Source organism: Aptenodytes forsteri, unplaced genomic scaffold (assembly GCF_000699145.1).
Source record: "Aptenodytes forsteri isolate BGI_AS27 unplaced genomic scaffold, ASM69914v1 Scaffold282, whole genome shotgun sequence".
Taxonomy (NCBI): domain Eukaryota; kingdom Metazoa; phylum Chordata; class Aves; order Sphenisciformes; family Spheniscidae; genus Aptenodytes; species Aptenodytes forsteri.
Window position 1 is genome coordinate 296,466 of NW_008794089.1, and position 25,768 is coordinate 322,233.

At 36.2% G+C, this 25,768-nt stretch overlaps 1 protein-coding gene across 1 annotated transcript in view; it reads left to right on the top strand.

Moving 5' to 3' along the window:
* SUGCT (succinyl-CoA:glutarate-CoA transferase) overlaps positions 1 to 25,768 on the top strand; it is a 332,361-nt gene that overhangs the window by 57,921 nt on the left and 248,672 nt on the right. Inside the window, exon 8 of the mRNA XM_009274789.2 lies at positions 1,253 to 1,348. Coding sequence (XP_009273064.1) covers positions 1,253 to 1,348 — 96 coding nt within the window. The remainder of the gene's footprint in view (positions 1 to 1,252; positions 1,349 to 25,768) is intronic.

Sequence of the window (25,768 nt, forward strand, 5' to 3'; positions counted from 1 at the left end):
TGACACATTCACATTGCCTTTTCAGCATGTATAGAGAAAGGAGAAGAAAATGAAATGGCATTCTTTTTCTAGAAATTCTGATATAATTCACATATTGGAATGTGAATGGTGGACTCTGAATTAATTACTGCATGTTTTGATGTAGATTAGACTGATTAATAGGCACAGAATAGTGTAAACACTTGGATCTTCATAGCAAATTTCTTCCATCTAGGGGAGAAATATGAAGAAAATAATATTTTTGGAAAAAAATGGTCACATAGCCTATTGTTTAGGCAAGCAGTTGCACTTACTGGCACAACTAGTTAACAGCATAAAACAAATATGTTGTGTCTGGTGAATTAGTGATAACCTGCATGCTAACTGATACTTTATTGTGTTACTTGGCTTCGGATATAGTCGCACACTATATTTTCTTGAAGAAATAAGAATAAAGAATCTGCCATTGCGTATAACAGAACCACTGATTTTCATGCATTACTGCATCATAAATGTTCACTTCTTTTTCCTAAGATATATTCGTGCTTACAAAGTATATATTTATCCCCTCAAATTATGGTTACTAAATTAGCGTGCCATATTTTTCACAAAATTAATCTTTTTCCAGTTTTGTCTGTCTGACTAATAACTTGATAAATCTCTCCTTATCTTCTAATGGCAGATGATTTATCAAGGCTTACCACTTAATTAGTATTACAGAGCATGTGGGGAGCTGAAGAATTCAGAAGTATTTTCCATAGCTTGGACATGTAAAATGAGAAGCATAGGAGAAAACAGAAAGATAATCTTGTAACTGAGAAAAGGCCTTTGTGATTTAAGCATGGGATTGAGGTTCAGGAAATGGTGAGTTCTATCCCACAAATCCATCATGCTTCCCACTAGACTTTGGACAAGACTGATTTTTTTTTTTTCTTTGCTGCAGGTGACCATTCTGCAAAATATTTAGGGTAATACTGTCTTATCTCTTAGGGTAGTTTAATGCTAGATTTGTCTAGCATTACTAGTGTTATAGGACATGTATTATTTTTTTAATTTATTGAGTTGTACTTATACAAGCACTTCCATGATATAGATGTAGCCTGATTTTTTTCATATTAAAAAAGTGTACATAATATGTAATATATAAAGGATTCTTCTGTGACATAAATATTTTAACTTATGTATCTGAAGCACATATAAACACAGAAAACTCAGAGAGGGTGTCAATGAAGTTTCAGCTTTCCTGAATACTTTACTTTTTCTCCATTTCCAGGTTGCATGTCTCACTCATGTAGCAGCTAATTACCTTAATTGCAAAATTGAAGCAAAACGCTGGGGTACTGCTCATGGGAGTATTGTTCCGTATCAGGTAAGCAGAAAGCATTAGGTTTTTTTGCTCTTGGAATTCATGATTTTGTGTATTATGAGATTGAGAACTGACATACTTTCCCCATGACCTGCTGTAGTCTGTAATGTGTCTGTGTCTAGGTAGGACAAGGTTCTGTTGTTCATTGTCATTTCTGCATTTTGCATATTTCTTCATCAGCAGTAGATTAGTAACAGAACACTGAAATAGATCAAAGGTGTTTGCTGAAATTGGATGACTTTAAAGCTAGCATGATGACTTGATTGGTTTTCACCTGACAGAGAAACCTTTTTTTTTTAAAGGGGTAAAATCTTTTGCCTCTGAATTTTGGTATTTTTATCTGGTGAGTCTACAAGGACAATCTAAATGACAATGAAGATCTGGGAGTTCTACGTATTTGTCATTTTCTATTGATTTTGCTACAAATCACTGTGGCTCAGTGAGACAACAGGTTGGCAAAAGGAATTAACCAGATCTCAGATCTCCCCAGCAGAATTCATAGTCTGCTACATCTAATGAAGGGTTGAAATTCCTTAAAATAACATGACCTTCATCATATAAACAAGCACAGAAAAAAAAAAAATACTGCAAGTTTTATCTTACTTCTGGCTAGTAGGGGAAACTCTTCCAGTAAACAAAGAAAATTTTGTTCTTTCCTAGCTGATGATTTTGTGTTCTTGATGGAAGTCATGCTAACTTATGAAGGCTTAGGAATATATTTAATTTTAAAAAATCTATTCTTTATTTCATAATTTTTGGCACTTCTCATCAAATAGTCATGTTTGCAACTAGCTAGGCAGAGCCTGGATTTCTTAATTTCTGGCCGGAGTCCTTTAAATCCTGAAAGGGACAGTTTCCAGAGTTTGTCTGGGAGAACTGCACCTAAACACCACTCAGTTTCTTTACCACTCCTTTCTTTTTAGAGAAAGTGAGGGAAACTCAATGTATTGTCTTCTTCCCAGTGGTGAAGATGGTGGCGATCATAACATTTAAAGATTTGCTGCTTGTGGCCATAGAAACTCTAAAGCAAAAATCTTCCATCGTTACGCAGAACACTGTCACTGGCTAGTGTCACAGCCAGGCGTCCAAAGGTCTAAAACCAAAATCAGTTGTTTTTGTACGAGCTACGTCTACTTGAGCTAGGAGACTTTTTCCAGTACATACCCCTGCATAGTCAACTGCCTCGTCATGAATTAGCTAGAACAGATGGCAAATTGTCTCAGACCGATGGGGAGATGCTGTGGCTCTTTCTGCAAGGATGAGTTTGGTGCTGCAGTATTCTTGTCTCAGGTGTAGTGCAGCACAGCTATGGCTGTGCTGCTCTCTGGTTGGCATGGCGTAGCAGTATGGCCGTGTTTTCTAGAACTAGCTCTGCATGACCCAATGTAACCGGGCATCCACTACACAAGTAGTTACATTCTGCTGTTTTTCTGTGATGTGACCTTTTGGTGCAACCCTTTGTGAACTTTGGTATGTTGAAAGTAATAAACAGATCTGAAGTGTCTGAAGTTTGTATAAGCAAAATCAAAAACCTGACTAAACAAAACATTTTATCTTTGCCATACTGCATTTGGCTGAATAACTGAAACTTGCATTCTTTTATGTCCTTTAGCCTTTGTTTTTCCACAGTCAAAATGAAAAGAAAAGCATACATTGTTTCTTTTTTCATAGACAGCTCTCTAGATATACAAAATTTGAGGAGGTTGTTTTAGCTATCTTCTGGTTTAATCTAGATTAGTCAATCTGTAAATGACTTAAAAAAAAAAAATCCTATCTAAACTATGGTTCCTGTGTTTCTGTATGCTGTTTTTGTAGTAGATATTAGAAATAATACCTCAATATTATAAACAATTTTAATCTGAATTTTCTTGTTCATAAACCAGTAATTAGGGTGGATTTACTGTGGGTGGAGTTGTATGTGTGTGTGTTTATGGCTCATCTGTTAACATTCCAGCAGCCAGCATGGTTATAATTCTGATGGTAACCATAAGTATATTATGCTTTCTAGAGTTTATTTTTCGCTTTACAAACGTAAGCTATACTTAGACTGCAAAGCTCTTCAGAAACTTGAATTAACCCTCACTGTTGCTATTGTACTGTTTTTATAGTTGCTTCCGTAGCTCATTTGTAATATAGTTTAGAACAGAACTCTGAAACCTGGCTTTCATCCCTCATCCTAGTTATTGAATATACTGTCTTTTGCTTACTAAACTAATATGTGACTATTACAGTGCTAATTTTTACAAATAAACAGTTGGGTTTTTTTTGTTTCAAGATATTTTGTGCAAGTGAACTATAATTTGTTCAAACAATAAAAATCATATTTCAGAAAACTGAATTTCTATATATTTCAGAACAAGTATGTGGTAGCGAACAGTTGGTTTTTTCCTTATGTCCTCAACTTTATTTTGTTTTCATTTGCCGTATTTTGAGTTTTTTACACAGGTAGTAAATTACAACTTTGAAATGATACAGAGCCTGCAATCCTGCTAAAAAGTGTCAGACTACGTTAAATCATGGAAGACTGGGTAAACATGAGAGATCCTTTTATAGATATTAAAAAGGCAAGATCTAAAAAATTTATGTCATCTTTCTGTGTGACAGAAGTCTGATCAGAGTCACACTACAGTACTGACCAAAATCTAATAAAAAAAATTATTGAAGGTATCTTCATCTTATGTGCATAAATAGTACTTTTTTTTGCTTATAGTTGTTACAGTATGTGTTCTAGTGCTGTTTAACACATTCAGTAGTGTATACTGAATGCTATTGTAGCTTTTATTTCATTGAGCTTCAACTGAATAATTTTGTTCAGAATATCTTTGCAAATGGCTCTATCTTTTTTTCTATTTACAAGGCCAAATTTAGCTTTGAGTATATCTCTGTAATTTCACTGAATTCCCTGTTGCTTCTTGACTGAAAAACTAGCAGCATAATTTGTCCATGAATGTGTTCTCTAGATTGACTTTTCTTACTTTTCCTTGTATTTAAAAACATAAAAATTGACCATTAATGGGCAGCTGGGTTTTCTCTGTCCTGAAACTATCAGATGTGTAGCACCTTTGAAAATCTATTTCTGGTCTGAGCAACAAGCTCTTAATAAAAGAGATGTAAAGTTTGGTGTGCAAGGACTTTCATAGTCTTTTAAGGTTTTTCTCATTTGCTGATAATGTGCTGACTTTGTGGCATGATCATCTGAAATGTCTGAGTTTTCAGTTCTGTGCGCTCATCACCAGAACCCAAAGGAAAGGATTTGAACTTCTTTTGAGTGTACAATGTCTTTCAGGGTTCCTGTAAAGCTGTCTGTAAAGGTTTGCCATAGGTTTTCAATGGAGGTGAACTTTGCAATGTGCCACAAAGATGAAGAACTCTAGGTTCTAATCAACCAAAATCAGAAATAGGTTTCTGAGTGCTGAACCCTTCATGAGAAATTATCTACTTTGAGCATATCTGCTTTTTAATCAGAGCAATGTAGTTTGAATAGGTCATTCCTCTGATAGTGTATGTAATCAGATTCCAATTTGCTTGGTTTCAAGTGTTAAAATACGAACCTTGAGTTCTGGGCTGTATCTTAAACGTAATTAGTGCAATTTTTTTAAACAAGTTTCTATAATGAGACACCTTGTTTAGCTACAGCTGCTCCATGATTATCCAGAGGAAATCAGAGGCTTAAAAGCATCCGGTTTACATAATTGTGCTGAAAAGTAAAGTTTTATTACTGTCTTTCATTTGGGGTGATAAGGTCTTCCCTCATTCTTGTGGTTTCAGCAATGTAGCTGTCTTGCCTGTACCACGCGTGAGATCTAGACGTTCACTTTTTTATCTTCCAGTTGGCCCACTTGGAATGGATATTCATTCTTCTGAGAAAGTCTATTGTAACCTGCGTGTTTACAGGATGTTTCCTGTGGAGCAGCTTATCACCCTGCCATCAGTCACCCAGACAACTGGGCAGCACTTTCAGAGGGCAAACTTTCAGCAAAAGGTATAGGGCTGTTTTCTCTTGGGCCATAATGATGAAAGTCTCTTTAAAAACTGAGAAACCAAGCTCTTACAGATATTCCTCCCCCTCACCCCCCCAATGAATATGATATTATTTCTGTTCCAGATCTGGTCCTAAGACTCACAGGGTCTTCTCAAGTATACTTCAATGTATTTTCAGAATATGGAAAGGGTACAACCATTCTGCACAGAAGTTGAAACCACAAGACAGGAAAGATACTATTATTTTAACCAATTATCTTTTCTGTTGACTGACATGTGCATTGTCATAACTCATCAGACCCAACATTAATGTTTTTTATATTAGAGCATCACTTAGATTCTTTAAGCATCAACTTCTTGTTGTGCTAGGCATAAAAATTCCTTCATGTGAGGAAACTGTCTCTGTGCCAAAGGCCTTGCAGTTGAAATGTGTTATGAAAACCAAAGTATAAGCTCACAAGGAAGTGAAAGGTATGAGGTAGTAGGAAGATGAATATAGTCATAGATATAAATATCTCTGCATTATTTTTAGCATCTGTATCTCATACTTTTTGCTTGTGGAATTTCATCCTGTCCAGGAGTCTTACAAAGAAAAGCCCACTCTGTTCCTGTGATGAGACACAAGTGACATGAGAAATGCAGTAAGTTGTTACTTACCTGATTCATGTGGCAGAGATGCTTTTCATACAAAGGCACAATGTGCACCAACTTTCCGAACTCAGCTCTGGAGAATTTCACAGAACTTTTCATTACTTTTTTTTTCCCCTTCTTCCAGTGGAGAGGGCTACAGAATAATGTCGATTGTTCAGAAATTTCAAACTGCTTATTCCACACAAGAATGGTGATGTGTAGTCATTTTCTTTTCTGTCTTTATGTGGTTTTATTGGGATACTTCTGCAGTTATTGTGTCTTGGAATCAAGATCAACAAAGAATAGCACTTGGATTGTTTGCAAAGTTTTGTTTTGTGCATGAAACTCTCCTTCTTTAATAAGTCCAAAATGGATGTTATGGAAGAAAATCTTTCTGCTCTGTAATGGATCAATCTGGAAGAAGATGGAACTTATGCATAGGAAAGAAATAAAATACAGATTTTTTTTTTTTTTTTTTTTGGCAGGGGGCAGTTCTAGATTCAGGAAATACAAGACGACCCTTCTTACTCTGTGAACCTCGTCTACATAATACTCACCTGGACTATTTAGACTGCCTTGGGGGCCCATTGTCCTATATTGTTGTTCTGAGCAATGAAATATCACTGCTGAAAGTATTGCCCATTTGACATGAAAATTAAATGTTTTCACAGATCAACTGAATAGAAACTTTGTGCTCTCAAGCAGCAAAGTGTACAGTGTGACCACTGTACAGTTTCAGTTTCCAAAGAGCAGTTTGGCCATCCTCAAGATTCATGTCTTAACTCATATGATGAATACTCAATCTCCCAGATACTTTAGTGGCCTAGTGTATCTCCTTGAACTACTTACCTACATGTTTGTTTTTTTAACTAGGTGCTTCCTTTCTATCTTTACCTTACAAGGCACAGGAAAGAGAGAAGCCAGAAAGGCCTGTGTCATCCTGGATTCTGTAAAACAAGAAAACAAGGATATCATTTGCAGGAATTTTTTTCTTTCTTTCTTTTTGCACAAGTTTCTATTTGTAGTTTTCCATACTAGATTCTTCAGAAGTGTTTTACTGTGGTATGACTAGATTAACTACTGACTGCACAAACATTTTGGTGTTATTGTGATTATAAGGGACCACAGTTGGCCCTCTGCTTGGTAAGAAGTGCTGGAGCAGGGATTCTGTTTCCTTGCCATTTTAGTCAGTGAAAAGGTATAGTAATTGTCTGTGGGCATCTGTGTAGAAAGCTGCCCATTTATGAGGAATGAATTCTAGTTATTCAAACCTGACGACATTATATTGATACCTTTCTGGCGATTGTCCTTCAGTGACTTGTCAAGCCTCTCTCCTGGGCAGAGCAGCTGTTTGGAAACCAAATCAGTAGGTTTGCCTTAGGCAGTTTTAGATACGTGCTCAGTGTATAATGTGAGATGTAGTTATAACTTCATTCATATATATCCTATCCTGTCACAGAGATAGCACTTTAAAGAAGCTGACCTTGTATTCACATAGAATAGGCAGCTTCTTACCTGTACACAGGAACTTTTCAAATGGAAATGAAATGCATTTTTAATTTAAAACCTGATACTTTTTTTTTCCTGAAGGAAATCCTCCTGCACCTTTCTACTTTAAGCAATGCCTGCAAGATATTTTTTATGTGTTTTATACTTTGAATTTGCAAAACAGATACAGAAAATTACAATTATTGTTAAAGAATGATAGCTGATAATTGAGACTGTCTCATTTTTGATCTCCTGGGAAACGTCACAGACTACTTTGTGTCCGTCATGAAACATTTTTATGTATGTACTTATATATGTGTTTGAACTTATATATGTATTTACGCTCATTTAAACTGGGTGTACATTAAGATTATTAGTCTGTCACTTGTCTGTGGTCACAAGAGAAGAACTCTGATGAAACTAGGATCAGAATACAGGTGTACTGGTATTCAGTGGCATTTAGTGGACATATTTGTCTTTTATGTATGCTGTTAATTGTTTCCTCCACATTTGTCCATTGCTGGGGAGAGGGATCTAGTTTGTATTATTTGCAGCATCATGGTTAGCCTCCAAACACGCTGCAGGGTTACCGAACATTACAGATTTGTTTATCCATGTCAAACTGTCATTCTTAGGAAGGGCAGCATAACAGAGCCCTGATCAGTAGATTGCTTTTCGAATTGTAGCTCGCTGGAAAGGGATAAAAGTAGGATCTGTGGGCTTGTAGAGGAGATATTGACTGCAACTGGATCACTGCTTTCCTCTAATCTGCTTATCGGATCCAGGGCAGAAGAATGAACTTTGTTTTTCCTTTTCTGAAAATATGTTTTATAGTTGTCGTATACAGTGCAGCCACTCAAAAGCTAAACATGTTCAAACACAAAGGAATTACTTTAAGTGACTGAAATGAGTACTGACTGAGTACTGAAATGCCACTGACTTTGGCAGTGTTCACAATCTTTTAAAGCTATATTTTTTAGGAATTTAAGGATCTGGTGATTTATGGTGAATAATATTCACTCTTGGGGCACAGGAGAGATTAAGGCATGTCCACATGATAATATTAACTTTATGAAGACAGAAAAATGAATAAATAAAAAAAAGAGGAAAATTCTTACCATTGTTTTATTAATGTTCAGGTGCTTGCTTTTACTACGTGAAGCTTGTGACAGTTTTGGTTGGAAAATGTTGCTTGTTATGGAAGGGTATGTCCACTAGATGTCATTCATGTAATCTAGTTTTTGTTGCAGCATTTATTTCTAAGGAGCTACGTAGGATGGTAGATACAAATTGTCAGCATTATTAGCTGCTTTTGTATATGCAGTGCTTTTGACTTTATATATGTGTGGCATGTTACAAAATAATATTCTGATTGTGATGGGTTTGATATACCATTTAGTCTAGAACTTCTGTCTTTACATGTTTTTGCCTACAATTACATTGTTGCATGAGTAGATCTGTTGTATAAGAGCACCCAGGTGAGCTCTACATAGTCTGTAACTGTTCTGCACAGAAAGATGTGAGTATAGAGGTGAGGATGTTATGCCCCAAAGGAAAGCAAAAGTATCCTGTAACTTATTCCACCTAAAATATGTTCTTTTCTAAGCTCTTTACACCTCAAAGGGCAGTTCTTTAGACAAGTGCATATCTAATTAGGAAAGGCAGCTCAAATTTCATGAACTTGCACAAGTGGATTTATATACTCACAGATCTTAGCTGTAGAACTGTGCTTACAGTACTTGATTTGTGTCACTTTATTAATATCTGAGGCATTTCAAATAGAATCACTTTAATCAAGCTTAAATGAAATACTCTGTGTGTGAACAAATTAAAGGTGCATCTGACCATTCAGGCGGGTGGGTTGGTAGGCTCTGTACAGATATTAGCAAAGAGTGCTTGCACCCCCGCCTCCCTCCTCCCATCTTTGTAGTATGACATGTGTTACTAATTGCTAGCCAGCTTCTGGGAAGCCATATCTGTACTCTCATTGAAGAGCAACTGCTGCAACATTGGCCTGTGCTCTTTCCCACTTTCAACTTGGAGTAGCTACAGCAAAACTGGAAGCTAGAGATCACAGCTTCCTCCAACCTCCCTCTCCCCTTCCATATGGAATAAAGAATTTCTCTGCCCTGTGTAGTCAGCCAGAGGGCAGGATGGGGAAGTGATAATCCTCTTGGAATGAGCACTTGCATGAAAAATGATGAATGCTGCATTGCATGGGGATTAACACTTGCTTATGAACTTGCTTTTAATGGAGTGATGCTTCTCTTTCAGCAATGTGAAGGTTCACTGTACTAGTAGACCTGATTAAGAACCTTTACCACTGTTCAGCCAAAAGGGAACCATCTGCCATCAGAAACAATGGTGTTCGAAACTGTTTCACTCTTTTGCATATTGTCCTCAAGAATGTAAAACACTTACTTTCACATAGCATTTACTTCCCTAGAAAAAGGCTTGTTCCCCACATCTCATTGCAACATTCTTCCTTCTCTCATCATGAGAATTGCATTTCTGCTCACATTTAATGCATCTGTTTGAGGTCTGTGCTTTGTCACCATGAAACTCTGAAACATGACTATCCAGAGCTAGTTTAATGAATGAAGTTGCTGTATAAATCACATCTATTCCCATTTTTTTCATGGGCGAGCTTGCGATATCCTGTGAAGATGTTCACAGAGTGGGTGAATCTATGAGTGGAGTTTATGAAGCTTGTTTGGCATCTCTAGATGTATTTGGTATTGAGCACTACTTTGTAAAGATTTAGTGTGGAACCTGATTGCTACTTTGCAGGATGACCCTTTCTTTTCACAGTGAGCTGCAAATTTGTCATTAAGTTAATTTCCAAGCACTGATGTATACTAATAAATTTGGCATGGGCTATATTGTTTCCTCTAAAAATATTGCATTACTGCAACAGTAAGCTTAGCTCCTCTGGAATAACAACTTGTGGTCCTTCCCTTCCATTTAATTGGAAGGGTAGCATTTTTCAGAGAGTTTCTGTTCTATTTTCAAAAGTGACATGCACTTCAGAAGTCTTAGTCCTGTTGCCTTACTAAAGCATTGAAGTTTTAAATGCTAAATCTACTTATGAAAATAAGCTTTAAATTGCAGTGCTTTTTAATGTTGTTTCTCATGCTGTTTGCTACATCAGATATTATGTTGCGTGATGCTAAAATGGGTATTTTTACCAATTCTCTCACTAATAAAACTTGATGGTAAAAAGACTGAGAAATTGTAATCTAAGGCTTTGTGTATTATTAAACACCTATTATTACCAAAATTACTTTTATTTGCTTTTTAAGATAAACAGGACTTTTGCTACAAGACTTGAATTCAGTTGTATTGAGAGTGATAAGGGTGAAGGTGAGAGATAAATTTTTTAAAAGTAGTTCTCTGTTTTGATAAAACCATACTTCCTGACCATCACCTAAAACACACAATATTCACTGACTGGAATTTACAGTACAAATTAAACGAGAAAAATTGATCTTATATCTGTATCCCCAAGGGGATCTCAACCAGTTTTATCTAGTCTACACCCTCACCTTTGTTCACTTATACCTAGGGTACTTTTGACAGATGTTTGTCCCAATTTCCCTTCACCAGAAGTTTTGAAATACTTGCTACAGTCTTGCTTAGTTCTCCATGCCCACTGAGAGGAGGAAAAGAAATAATTCCATTTTGAATAAGAAAGATAGAGCCTCGATTTAGGAAAAGGTTTTTGGCTATATAGTTAGTGATGCATTAAGGTAGTTGATCACCATATTGTCTATAGCAAGTTTTTACATATATAACATATACATAGAGCTCATCTACAGTGTTCTCTTTCCTGGTTTGTGTGAGGCAGCTCATTCATGTTTTCCCCAAGGTTATATTTTTTAAACCTCTTGTATTTTTTTTTTTTCCTTCTCTCTGACATGATTTCCACTTTGTTCACCTCTTCAAGTGGTGTGTCCGGATCTGGTGAGTGCCTTAAGTGAGTTCTTCGTGTTTCTGAGTAACACGAGGAGCTTTCACATGCTGTCAAGACACCTGAGAACAGTTTGCTTTTGTTTTTTAACAGCATCACATTGCTGTATCTCCTTCTTCTCAGGTGTTCAGCTGCCAGGGTAGGAGAACAACACATAGTTCCACACCTAAACTTTGCTGATTAGTTACCAGCTACAACTTTGGTTTGATTTACTATTAAAAGGTTCTTGGGGTTCCTTTGTCTGTGTTCCATGATTTTTGCTTTGTTTCACCATGGATCATTTTACAGAATAGTTTCACTGATGACTCCCAATCCAGTGAAACCTGCAGAGGTGAGGTCACTCAATGCTGGAGTGACCTCTGAATCTGAGGTAGCAGCAGCCAAAGCAATTGTCTGACTGTGATCTTGATTTATGTCAGCTACAGCAAGATTGAATTTTGAATGAGTATGTCCATGCGTGGGTTTAATGAGCTTTTCAAACTTTTGCACATTAGTTTTACATCATTAGTCATCTTTCTTTTCCTGGGTGTTTCTAGGTAGATGAAGTCTGAGATTCCAAAAAGTTATCTTGTAAGGATATGGAAGACCCAACTTATATTTCATATTTTGTATTTTATATTTTCTATATTTTATATTTTAGAAAGCTACCAGGGTAAAGAGTAGAAGTTAAATTATCTTAGTAGAAAGGCTATTCTTTGCTAGATAAAAATAAAAAACAGACACAGGTTAACCTTTAATTTGCTGTCCAACTGATATGCAGTCAGTTAATATTAATTGTGATTCTGCATTGGAACAACCCGTTGTTATGTGGAATGGCCATAATAATAAACAAATAGGAAGTTGATGTGACTTCAAGTAGAGAAGCATTAGCTGAATCTATGTAACATAGTTAAAACCTAACGTAAAGACAAGGAACATAAAATGTTATAAATAACAATGTTAGTCTGTATGATAATGTCTCTTCTAAACAGAGACTATTTTTTGACCTTGTCAAATTTATCCTTGGCATATGTGGTTATGATAGTGGCTAGGGAGTTTTGACCATGAATAATAGTTGTAACAATGCAACAAAGCCTTTTGTAGTACACACAAGTTACTAACTTAGCTCACTGGGGCAGAGACTGCATTTTAATGTAGCTTGATGCTTAGAACAATGGACGCTGAGTCTTATTTTAGTGCTTCCACAAAACCACAAATAATTTCTTCCTCTTTTGTGCACAAGCTTACAGTATTTTATTTTACTTGAGGGTTTTAAATATAGGAGTGTATGTTTTGAAGTAATTCTCGGATTTCAGTTAATTTTCCTGATGTTACCCATTTTCACATACCCAGTTTACATTCACCAATTTGTCAAAGTTGGAGGATAGATGAAAAGTAAAAATGACCATCACATGACTGTCGGAATCAGGAAAGAATCTGAGATTTGTTTAATACATACAGTGTTCACTGACGTATTTAATCCACCAACGAGGAGGAGGGCCTTGGGCAGGAACAGAGTTCCATGTATTAAGAATCTGATCAGGTAGCTCATTTAAGAGAATGTTATTAGTGATACCTCTTAGCACTCATGCATAATTATGCTATCTTTTCACTGTTACCTTTTCAAACTCCTCGGAGATTCTTAAGTAGTTTTATTTCCTGCCATTTAACAGTTTGAGTAATAATGATGAGGAGAAAACAGTTAAATAGTTTCTCTTCTCAAGTACCAGGTGCTGAAAGCAACTGAGAATATCGGTGGGTTTTATAGCAGTTTCCTGTGCATCTTGTGTGAGCTTCTTCAAACATTCATCGTATAAGCCTTTGTCAGATTTAAAAAGGTAATATAAATTATTTGTGGTCAAGAGGTTGGATTGAAACTCAGAAATGTAGCTCTACATTTGCTTGCAAAATAGCTATATTATTTCTGGTTTGGGTGTTTGTTGCAACCTCGTTTAATGTGATGCTGCTTTTTGGGCGAGTGCTCCCAATCCATTTTTAATACAAGGTACAGCAGTTTCTTGAAATCACCAGTTCCAGGTTGCAGCAAGTAACGGAGTGGTGATTACTTCCAGAATTTCTACTGCTGTGTTTCCTATCACATTTCTATCTATGCTCTGAGATTTGACTCCTGTTGTGATTTGAGTAGGCCACTTTTGTGTGCCCCTCCTCTCTCTGTAAAAGAGCTGACCTCTTCCTTCTACTTTTCTCCTGTTTGGTCTCTATTTAAATAGTAAGCTGTTCATAAGCTGTTCAAAAGAGACTATTCCTGTCTTTCAGGGTATGACTGCATGGCATTGAATAGTGTGATGTAAAAGTATGTGAGGTAGTTTCAATGCTGCAAGCAGGGAACAATCATAGAAAAACAGTCTTGGATGGGGCTATCCCTTCTCCATGTAAGATCATCTTTAACAATGTTGCTCTTCACAGACACTTGCCTGACTTGTTCTGGGACTCTACAACGCCCCTAGGCAGTTCATTTTAGTGCTTCACTATTCATTATCTCCATGGCACACAAGGCAAGAAGTGTTTAAATCACAGCTAGGAAGAGTCAGATCAAACATTAAGAAAAACTTTCTAACAGAGAAGCCAGATTCATTCCTCTTTTCAGTAGTCTTTTATGACTTTATAGACTGGTATGTCTGTCTTCTCTAGGCTAAACATTCCCAGTTTGCTTAGTCTTTCCCCTGAGATCACGCTTTCCAGAACTTACTGCTATTCTCTGTACTTTCTTTTTGGAACACATCGTTTATGTGGCGTCCAGAACCAAATGCAGTACATTACTACAGCTCCAGTTTTATCATCTTGAAGTATAACAGAAAGATTATTTCATGAATCTTGTGGGTTCTGCTGATGTTCTGAAATGCCACTTTAATGTTACCCTGCTGTTGCAAAGGAGCCTTTGTTTAATCCATGTTCAGTTCGTGAAACATGTAAATTCTTGATCCTTTTCTCTTGTATGTGAATTATTCATGTGAGTGAATTACTCATGCCTAATTCTAGAACCTCCCAGTTGATTTTTCCTTGTTGAATTTCACCCTCTTGCTTTCAGACTTCATCTCCCAGTTAGTTGCAAATGTTTTCAGTTCTATCCAGTCTGTCCAGTACTTGCAGTTCCTTCTAGTTTTGTGGCATCTTCAAGTTTGATGTACATACTTTCTTCTCTCAGTATCTGGGTTATTAATGAGAATGTTTAAATGATCCATGAAGAGCTGATAGTATTCTTTCATGTTGACAAATAGTTCATAACTCCTTTGGGTGATATCCAACTAGTTGGTAACCCCAGTTCTCATATGGCCTTATTTAAGTTGGTACTGCACTTCACTGTAATCTGGTGGGCAACGAAAGACATCTAAGTCAATGTATATGTACTTTGCAAGTCTATATTGGCTGCTACCCATTCTCTGGTTGTTTTGGGGAGGATGTATGTGTGTCTTTCTGGGATGTAAGTGCTGACATATAATTTGCTTGATTTTTTTTTTTTTTTTTTTTAAATCCAGTCACTGTGTTTGCACATTTCTAAGCTCTAGTATCTCAATTCTGTCCCCAAGCTGCTAGTGTGCAGCTTCCTGAGACTCTTCCGCAAGGATTCTAAAATAAATCTTAGCAGGTCATGACACTTGAAAACACTGGGTTTTCAGAAGTACACTCTCAACACAGCTTTTTAATAATCTAGCCCAGGTTTCACCTGTATATTGATACATTGGTGTGCTACTGTGCCTTCGCTAATGAATTCACTGAGTATATGTTTGTGTAGTGCATAATAGTCAGTAGGTATTATTTTAATGCAAATAATAAGCAATTATAATAGTAACATAGTGCTTACTGTAAACACTAGGCAGATGGACTGCGCTTGGAGATTGTGAATGTTCATAGGAATCAAGAGGGTTGCAAGTTAGTTTCAGCTGGCATTGATTACTGTGCTGAGCATCTTCAGAAGACTTAATCACTCAAATCCAATTTAATGCTTTAAAAGTAGAAGTTAAGTATGACTTCAAGGACATGTAAGACCTGTTGATTAACTTCTGTGCTAGGGTTTATGAATTTCACCTGGAAATAGAAGTTAAAACAATACCTTATTGAGGAATGTGCCAGTTCCGGGTTTTATGTAAAATACTAATCAATAATGTGATGAATTTAAGCAAGGAGACACTGAATAGACAGCATGTTTACTATGAAATAGAACTTTGTGGAAACGAGGTTCCGATATTTAAATATTGACAGATGTACTGATTATCTCCTTGCCTAGCATTAAATTAGTGTACCAGGTCCTGCAAATCATGAGTGGCATAATAATAAGCATGAGATTCATAAAAAATTTGTCTTCTATGTCCATTTACCAGTCTTCTGATCCCTCCCCCCCCCATTTTTTTCCTATATTATGAGTTCCAAAAATTGCTTTGGTGGAGAAAGAAGGAAGACAGCTGACTCCTTCACATAATCACCCAAGTTGCCTTGGCAGCATGCTAGGCTTTGTGTTTTTCTGCCCGCCATTTTATTAAAGGCCTACTCAGTTACTTGTTTTTTGCATCTTTGATTTCAGCTCCTTGAGGGAATCAAGACCCTGTTCTTGATTTAGTGAGACTTTACTGTCCAGATGTAAATGGTATTTTTTCAGTAATGTGTATCAGACTCACCAGACTCATCAGTAATGTATCAACTCACCAGGACTTGGAAGGGAAGGTGGCTTCTCCCTGAAGCTCCAAAAATCCTGAAAGAGAAAAATACTAATAGTTTTTGTTTTAGAGTATCTCATGGCTTAAAAAGCCAACCTTATGATTTTTGGGAGATGTAAGTGATTTTGAGTATGTGGCTTGGCATAATGTAATCATTCACTGTACCATCTGCTGTAATTCCAGCAAGAGATGCTCCCCTTGATATATCCCTTCCCCAAAAACATTTCTGATAACCCTGCTTCCAAGCTCTGCACTTGTGCCTTCTAGTGGATAAGCAGGCTTTTAACACATCCGAAAGGCCATTATAGGCAAGCCTTATATCCGCTATATTTAAAATGCTCTTCAAATCCATTGTAGTTGTTGTTCTGATGCCGCACTCCAAGAATGTCTTAAAACATATATGTAAAAGAGTTGTAATGAGAATTAGAAATACCGCAGACTGACTGTCTCCGGAACCATTATGAAAGTGGCTGCAGTGGAACTGGCAACAGTTGGTGATTGAGTAATGGTATGATGGCAGTTTCAGCTCAGGCAGGGAAGATGCTGTGTTTGCCACATGTGAATTAATATAGTGCTGCTTTTTACTGTTGAGGGATTAGCACAATTTTTTTTTTTTAAGAATATTTGAAGTAGAAAAGACTAGGAGAATAGATGAACCCATATTGCAGACAGCTGCTTTTTTGAGCTGATGAGCTAAAAATCTGCTATAGCTGGGAAGCATCAAATCTGAAATTATAACACTGCCAATGCATGTGATAAGACTTTTAAAATACCAGGTAAGAGCTAAGCCCTTCAGACAAGTAACCAGAAAAAGAATAGGAGGCAAGAATATCTGCATGCCATTTAGACTAGGCTTTCCTGCTCAACAGCAATTTCTATTGTAACAACTTTTTTCAATGTAATTCTGTGTGCATACTTTATGAATATCAACCACCAATAGAAAACAAAAATGGAAAAATGTATTAAAGAAAAAGGGATGCTGGAAGTGATAATTTGAGTCCTAGAAGTTAAGAATTTGTTTTTCATCATTCTAGTTCTCTGTTTTTCCTAATATGTGTACTAAAAACTAAGAAGAAACTCAGAGGCAAACTATAAATTTTTTCTTTAATTCTGTAACATCCATGAGGCCAATATTTGAGTCGCTTACAGAACATATCTTGCTGCAAATGCAAGTTAAGCATTAAAAACTAGTGGATTGGTTGTAAAAGCCTCTTTCAGGTACGTAGAAAATATACTTTATAAGAAATCAAATTCTTTATCATTGTTCATGCAACTACATGTAACTGATTTTATCAATTGTCATCATATTGCATTGCGCTGTATCACATTACAATCACATGTAAGTAGTAAGGGAAACATTCTGAGGCCAGTATTGCCCTTTCAGATTAATTAATCAATAAAATTAAGAATACCAAGTTCCTAAAACGAGAAGGAATATATGGACTGCAGCATCATACTCAGTTCTCTTGGAAATGAAGCGTGTGGAGAAGCAACCATAAAAATTTGCCTAGCTAGGACGTAGCTTGCGCACATTGAGGCTACAGTGATCAGAAAAGGAAATTGGAATATTGTGTGGCTATAATCTATTGTTTGACATCCAGTGCCTGCTCCTGTGTAATTTACTTGCCTCTTTTGGTCACCTGACTGAAGACATTAAGTGGGCCACAGGGTAAGCCAGGAAATTCAGCTCTCTGCTTTCCAAGTCCAAAGCTCAGTTGTTTCCCCTTTCCCCTTCCCCCTCCCTCTTTCTTCACAGCTGGCCAGCACATGCACAGTAATTGCTTAGCCCAGGTAGGGCAGATATGGAAAGATACATATGGAGCACATGCAATCTGCACTACATTTCTGGAATGCAGCAACAGGGTAAAGTTAATGTAAAGCAAGATTTCTTTTATGTTTAAAGTTTCTAAAACTAATAAAAAAAAAAGAGACAACAAATTCACTTTATAGCCTTTCCTTTTCTCTACTACTACTAACTGAGCGGGTTTGGGATTTTGCCAAAATATTACACATTGCTCAAGAAGATTACAAAGAAATCCCAGACATGCACTAGAGAGCTATTAAATTTAACATTTCTAAAAGATATTTTCAACAGCTAAATACTTGTTAGAGCATTGTTTTCCCCAACTTTCAAGAGTTGCCACAACTCAGTCACAGATAAGAACTTCCAGCTTTTTAATTGATATATAAATTGAGTTTAAAACCAAATCCACTACATTTCCTGTGGTAAAGGAAACAGAGACTCTTCAGCTTGGTTTGTCCCTAATTTGAAAATCATGTTCTCAGGAAATCCTGCATAATTCTTTTACGTAAACAGGAAAAGTAATTATTTGCTTGGGGCTCTGTTTGTGTGGATGTGGGGGTGCGCAGAAATAGTGTAGATTCTGGAACTCAATGTGTTAATGAAAATATTTTAGAATAAAGGAAAGCATGTTCCAAATAAGGTGATTTTCTGTCTGGTCATGGATGGGCTAGTATGAGGGGTTTTAAAATGTTTGATTTTTTCCTTTATGTGTTCTTACTGTTTCTCCAAATTTCATTAATGGGAGCAAGAAAAGATGAAAAGATGACAGATTTGTAGTGAGGGTATCTTTCTATTCCTCTTCAGGTGCTCTTGCCTTGTCTGCAAAGTTGCTCTCTGTCATCTGGAAATGAATGAATTGTAAAAAGCTATTGTAAAAATGCTGCAGGATTTTAACCCTCACATCATTCTCTTCTCTCGCCCCCTCAAGGCCCTAAATTTACTTTTGCCATTTGTAATAGTTCAGGTAAAGGTTGAACTTCCCCTCCTGCTCCTCGTGAGCTTTTCTGATTTCACTTACCGTTTGAACAAGATATATTGGACTTCGTTTTCTCTAGAGTTAGTATGAACTCTACACTTCTTCACACTGTTGATTTTGTTTTCAGTTGGAAAATAGCGTTACACATTTTGAGTATAAATTGTACAGTAAGTAGGTTGGGATTTTTTTTGTGTGGGTGGAAACAATCTGTAGAGTTATTGCGGGAGTTGAACCCTGTTTAGTTATAAAACTTTTGAAATAAAAACCCTGAGATTTTTGAGGGAACTATTTGTGGATTATTTTTTTAAACCAGGATGTGATTCAGACTATTATTTAACAAGAGGACTCGACAACCTCACCAAATGCAGAGAAGAATTAAGTATGGGAGCAGGTGCATGCTTACTTTATTTGGATTTGTTTGTGGCATTTTCTTAAAAGTTTAAAGTTCAGTATATCACTCTAACAAACTGTGGTCATGAACGGTTGTAGCTTCAGGGGAAAATTGGAAGCAGTGATTGTCTTAGCAGAAATTTTAACACTTAAGTTGCTCAGAGAACATAGCTTAAAGTAGAAAATCATGTTAGTTTCCTCTTTTGTTTTCACAAGGGAAAACTGTGAGTTAATGTAGTAACAATGAAACGATAGGTATTTCTTTACAGATTTTTAATCTGGTGGAACAGATTTATTCAGTAATCATTCTAAAAGGTATTTTAAGAATCTTAACCCAAAATGGTAATTATTAAGTGACTGTATTTTGCAGCGAGAAATACTTTGTGTGTTACATAGCTACATGTAGGAGGACTTGCAGTGGAAGGGTATTCTCAGGACCACGGAATACGGTTTGAAATGTACGCTTGGTGAAGTCATACTTGTGTTAGATTAATAACATATTTACCTCTGCTAGGTAATCTTGGAAGGGTAAGCAGGTTAAGCTACTACAGAACAGTTCCCCTCACCCCCCTTTTTTCCTGTTGTATTCATTTTATAAGTACGTACTCCTGAAAACTCCTATTGCACATTCCCATTTCTCCCATGTGATTCAGGAGTGGGGCTTGAATTCTGATTGTGAATTCTTGGGACACCGATGTGAAGGAAGTAGTAGTCATTCCTTTTCATATATAAGGTCAGGTTAACCTTTTTTTTCCCCTTTCAAACAATTTTTTCAATGCTCCATAGTGTGATTTTTGTAGCTATTTCTATTATTTTTGAAGCCAGTAGTTATTTTGATGGATAATCTCAGTGGGAGCAGGATGCATGGTTTATACACAAACATGAATTTTATTTAGAACCCTTGGATATAATTCCAAAAGTAGAACTAGTTACCTTCTGGGTATATTTTACACGTTTTTAAGCCTTGTGGGTAAACTTGGGCTTGTTTGTCTTTATGTAAGGAAATGTTAGGACTCGCAGGGAGAAAAGGAAAAAGCATATGTCCAAATAATTTGTTATGAAGACTTGAAAAGCCTTTACAATCGTTTTAATCAAAAACTTCAGCTGAGGGAAGAAATTTGTAGGCTAGCATTGCTATGTGTGTTTGTAGTTTACAGGTGTGAGTCTAGCATAGGTGTTATTTAAGGATGTTTTCCAGAAAATAAGGGACCAGAATCCCTCAAACTCTTCTGAGCTTATGCTTTTTTATTTATTCTTTGTGGGCATTTTTAACAACTTATCTATGCAGTTCTTTATCACCAACAGTATTGCTCTACCAGCAAAATCTGTTCTTGGCATGTTCTTGAATACTGACTTTTGAGATGGGATAACAAACCATGTTTGGTTCTCACCTTTTGGCCACTGATAATTGTATCTTTCTTGTGCAAATTATTTAAGCTGTAGCCATAGAACAGCAGCTGTTCTCTGCCTTAGCCTTAGATCAGGCAGGAAGGCTGTGAATTGTGATGTTATAAATTGTTTAGAGTTGCTGTGTTTTTAATAGTATGTTTATAAAGGTCTTAATAGATCTAAGGAACATACTTTACAAGGATTTCATTCTGTTTATAAATAGAGATATTTCTTTTTTATATTCCTTCCCCTTCCTTTTATTTCTTATCCTATTTTTTAGGAACCATTAAAAAATAACAACTTTTAGCAGGTATTGCCAACTATGTGGTTTCTTCCAAACAAGGGGGAGCTGATAGTTTGTGAGAAGTAACGGTTAAATCTACTTCTCAAAATTTGATGTAAATCTTCCTGTAGCACAGGGTGCTGCAGTAAGCCCAGGACCCTAATTCTTACAAGCACTGCAGAGCTTCCTATCTTGGAAAACTCTTCTGAAGTGAAGCTTCTTTTTGTATTCATTCCATCCATCATCATGCTCTTTCAATTTATGACTCTGCCCAATAAATTCAGTATCAGCTACTTGAAGTAGCAAGTCTCCTATGTCTTTTCCAAGTTTTACACTTCATACTTCACCAAAGATTTTCTATAAACAAATGGAAGAGAAACCAAGCCCTCACATTTATTTTACATTTAAAATGTAATTTTCTTTATTGTATCTACTTTGATGAACTCTTTGCCTAGAACTATGGGTGGAAAAACAAACTTAAAAGAAAAAAAAAGTTAAAATTAATTTCTGCAGTGATAAAAGCATTATGGTATCACATTTTCACTGGCAAAACTGGGTTTTTACTTTGCAGCAAAATTGGCAGAAACAACTGCAGGCAATTACAGGCTTCAATTCATCAAGGTACTTAAGCATATGTCTAACTTTAATTGAGTGAGTAGTCATTTGACTTCAGGGGATTATTCACGTTCTTAAAATTAGACATATGCTTAAGTAACTTGGTGAATCAAGGAAATAGTGACTGTTTTAATAGAATGGTGGAGACAGAACAAACAAGTGTAACCTACGCTGTAGATGTTCTTTGATTGCTCTGGTTTTTAAATAATAGTTTTTAGTGGGTGTATTTTCTGTTCCTTAATAAAATATCAAGGCTTAGTAACTGTATAGTTTTGTGTTCATCTTCTACGGACAGTACTTATTCTATACCCAAAAAGCAAACAATCTCTTAAAGAAAAGTGGATTGAACCTGTGGACGGTTGTTATGACTGCTTTCATGTAGGTTAAATGTATTTAATAAATCATTGTTTTATTTTACAGGACAGCAGCCCAGGGGCAGGAGTACTGTACATTTCCTGCCAACCGTTGTTTGTTAAATTTGCTAATTTGATTTACAGGCATGGTACATACCATGACCAGTTTGCATCAAAAGACATACAGATTTTTCATCTGAAGAGCTTTCTTAGCTATGTATGCTTGTAAGAGATTTTGTGTTTTAAGGATGCATTGCATTAGATAATTCTGCCTCAGACTCTCCTTCAAATGTTCTACATGAAGGCTTAACAATCAGTGTGATACAGATTTGTTTTGGAGGTGCAATGTGATAGTATTCTGAAGAGTAAGTGTTGACCATAAACAAACACAGGAACATGCAGCGGAGAGTAGCTAAGAATTGCCAGCTCAGATTAGTTGTGATTTGAAAGTGGAACATCATTTTCGGCAAGGGTTTGCAGTAGGGACATTTATGTAGCTTGAAAACCCAGGCTTTCGTCCTGATGTGCAAGAAGGATGTGTTTTTGCTCAGTCAAGTTAGTTTATATCAAAATAAAAGAACTGATGAAGAATAAAACTAAATTAAACTGCTGTTATAATCATTGGTGCTGCGCTGTTTAAGCAGAAGCACCTTTTGTCCGAGAAAAAGAATTATGTACTCCTATGTCTAGTCAAAACAGAGGTGTTTTTGTAGCTTTGAACAGATTATCCCTTTTATCATTCAAATTTGACTTATTCTTCTGTTTCTTCTTTCAGTACATTCTGACTTTTTCTCAGTAAAATTGCAATCAAGTACCTGGTATTACTGCAGTGTATCAGAAGTAATCATTGAAGTTGTATTTATTTTACTACTTAAGGAACTGCATTGCAGGCTAGTGCTAGGAAAGTTACTTTTTGTTGTGGGATTCTAGCATCTGGACTTACAAGTCAGTTCCTTTTCCTCCTCCCTTCAGACTAAAATACCTTTTCAGGCACTTGACTAAGTGTATGACTTCTTCTGTCATTATGGATAAGTTTTAAAATGGGAAATTGTGTTGCTGTGATTTGCCGGGTTTCTATGGCATCCTGCAAAAATCTGGGTATTTATAAAAAAACAGGAAAAGGGAGGACTTACGAATCTGTCCACTGCTTTTGAGAACCTATCATAGTAGCATCAATTCAAGCTGTATAGAGCAGGCTTAGGAAACAATAATGAAGATTGGCTGTGTGAAAGGGATTTTTGCTAAGAAAACGCAACTAGAAAGCAAGAAATATCTGTAAGTGGAAGTGAGTGTATCCAGTTTGTCAGCTGACCTCTGATGAGGTCATCAAACTGAAGAATTTGGCACTTCCATTTCTGTTTATTGGATAACAGGAACATATAACTGGGTTTTTTTCTGTTAATGAAGGGAATGTGACCCAGGTGTACAGGAAGGAGCGAATGAGTAGAAAAGGGATGGGGTTTACATATCTGATCTAGATAAAGTATATATGATAACTCTTATTACGTCAGTTCTTTTCACTTATGACATCTTACTGCCTTTTGCGCTGCCAAAAAATAACTGGACAGAATGCTATGGAGGTGCATAATGTATGTATAATTAAGCAGCTGTGTTTTTTGGGAGAAAGAAAAACAAACAAACAAAAGACGTAATCAATTTTATTGGTTACAACAGACTTAAAATATTTACACTTTTTTAGGTATGGCCAAAATATTTTCTCAGAAGCCTCTGCATAACTAGGACAAATTGAAGTAACTGCTTGATTGGAAATTATTTTATTATCCCATTGACATACTAGGACATGATTAAGAGGTGGTTAGTGAGAGTTTGATATGTAGCTTATTAGAATCTTGAAGCAGGTATGCAATTATAAAATACGTTTAAATCTGCTGATTGCGTGTATGGATGAGACTTTTAAACCAGGAAAATTTCTTTTTCCCTTGCCCTACCTTATCTGTTCCATTTCCGATGAAGTGTTGCTATCTCTCTGCTTTTGAAGTTCTCTCGAGACAAATTTAGTGGAGTGATAGTTATGTATTATATGCTGTTATACCACTCATTTAAGATATTGTGGGATGCTCTGCAAGACCAACACTGCCTTATTAAAGGAACGAACTATGAAATGAGGCTTGCAAGTTGCCCTTTGAAGGATACTGGTAAATCCATATTGTTGACTATTTATAGTCATGTATAAACCAGAATTCCACATAGAGAAAAATCTGCTGGAAAGTTCCTTTGCTTTGTAAGCTCCTTGAGGAGCAATGCTAAGTCGGGCTCGTTTCTCCTCGAGTTGCAGTAACGTGAAAGTTGATGGAAATGGGTTTCTTCCTCATATTCACAAATCCAGAGCTGAACTGGGCAAGCCTAATTGGAACGAAATACTGAAATACAAGCAAAATTATAAAAAGTGTAAGTGATAAACTGTTCTTACTCTCTGGGGGAAGACTTAAAGGGAGCCAAACTTCTCTTCTGGAGGATGTGAAGAAATAAATCACTTTCTCTCGTTTTGAGTGTTTTATAACACACTGTTATTTTTTTGGATATACAGAGAGTGAAGGAAAGAAAAAACAGGCAAAAAGAAAGAAAAAAATAGGCAAATCTGAATGGCAAGAGTACCACTTTTAATAGTATAATCATAAGAACAAACCCTCAGTATGCAGAATAAGAATTCCTTTAATACATGAAGGGTCTCTTGAATCATTTATGATTTTGCTATGTGACTTTTGTTTTTTAACTTTCAATTGTTCTTGCAAGTAGTAATTTAAATGGTTCTGAATTATAATGCGTATCCCAGTAGGAAGAAAGCTGAAAGTCTTCTAGGGCTATGAAAGTGCCACAAATACTCAAGCTTTTCTTTTAATGCCAGGAGTCAAAAAATAGTATATTAGATAGATCCCTTTGAAAACAGGTGCTTCCTAAAGTTTTATTAACTATATATGTATGAGTAAAAAGAGCAGTTGAAATTAAGCAGTATTGATAGATTCCCAAGCATGAGAGATTTCTGAAGGAAAAGATTGTTTCTGTGTCACGTAGAGTACATACTAATTTTTTTAACTGGCAAAATGAGGTGACTTATTGGCTAATGCTTTAAAGCAGTCTAGTACATGCCAGCTGGAGCATTCCACACTGTAAACCTGGGCTGTTTAGTCAGAGCTGTGTGTCAAGTACAAAATAATGACTTTTCTAACTTCAGGTGTGATTCTTGTATTACATTTTATATGAGTTGTGGAAAATTCTCTGTCTAGGTGGAGCTGGGGCTCCAAGTTGTAAAAAGTTCATTTGATCTTCAGAGTAAGATAACATAAGGTTTCAGACACTATGAATTTCCGTGGTGGACTTGTTGATTGACCACATACAGTATGGCAGAGAGGTACGTGGAAGCGATGTTAGGGCGGAAACAACTACTGTCCATTGAAATTGGAGCAGAAAATGGAGGAGACTGCTGAGGTGAAGAAAAGTACATAGCTGGAAAAAAACATAAATGTTGTTGGGATAATGTATCTATACACACTGAACAGTGTTGGACATCTTTTTAGAAGAGTAGCAAGTATATATGTTCAACAGTCTTAGTTTCTTAATCTACATAAGTCTTTAGACTGGATTTGTCATTGACTTGTATAGCCTGGTTTCATTTCACTGAGAGTGCTTGAGGGGTAAATTAACATAAAATATCACATTAAATTTAGTTATATTCATTCACTTAAAAATCAAATAGAGTAGGGAAATTCAAAGCTGTTTTTGAGTAACAGCATTTTTCTAAAAAGTAAAACCATAGAGCTTTTGTTTGATGATTTTATAACTTGAAAAGACTCTAATTTAAACCAAATTAAACTGAAAGAATGCTTGTAGACTAAAACTTCTGAATGTGGGTTTTCAGCCTGGAGTGTATTTT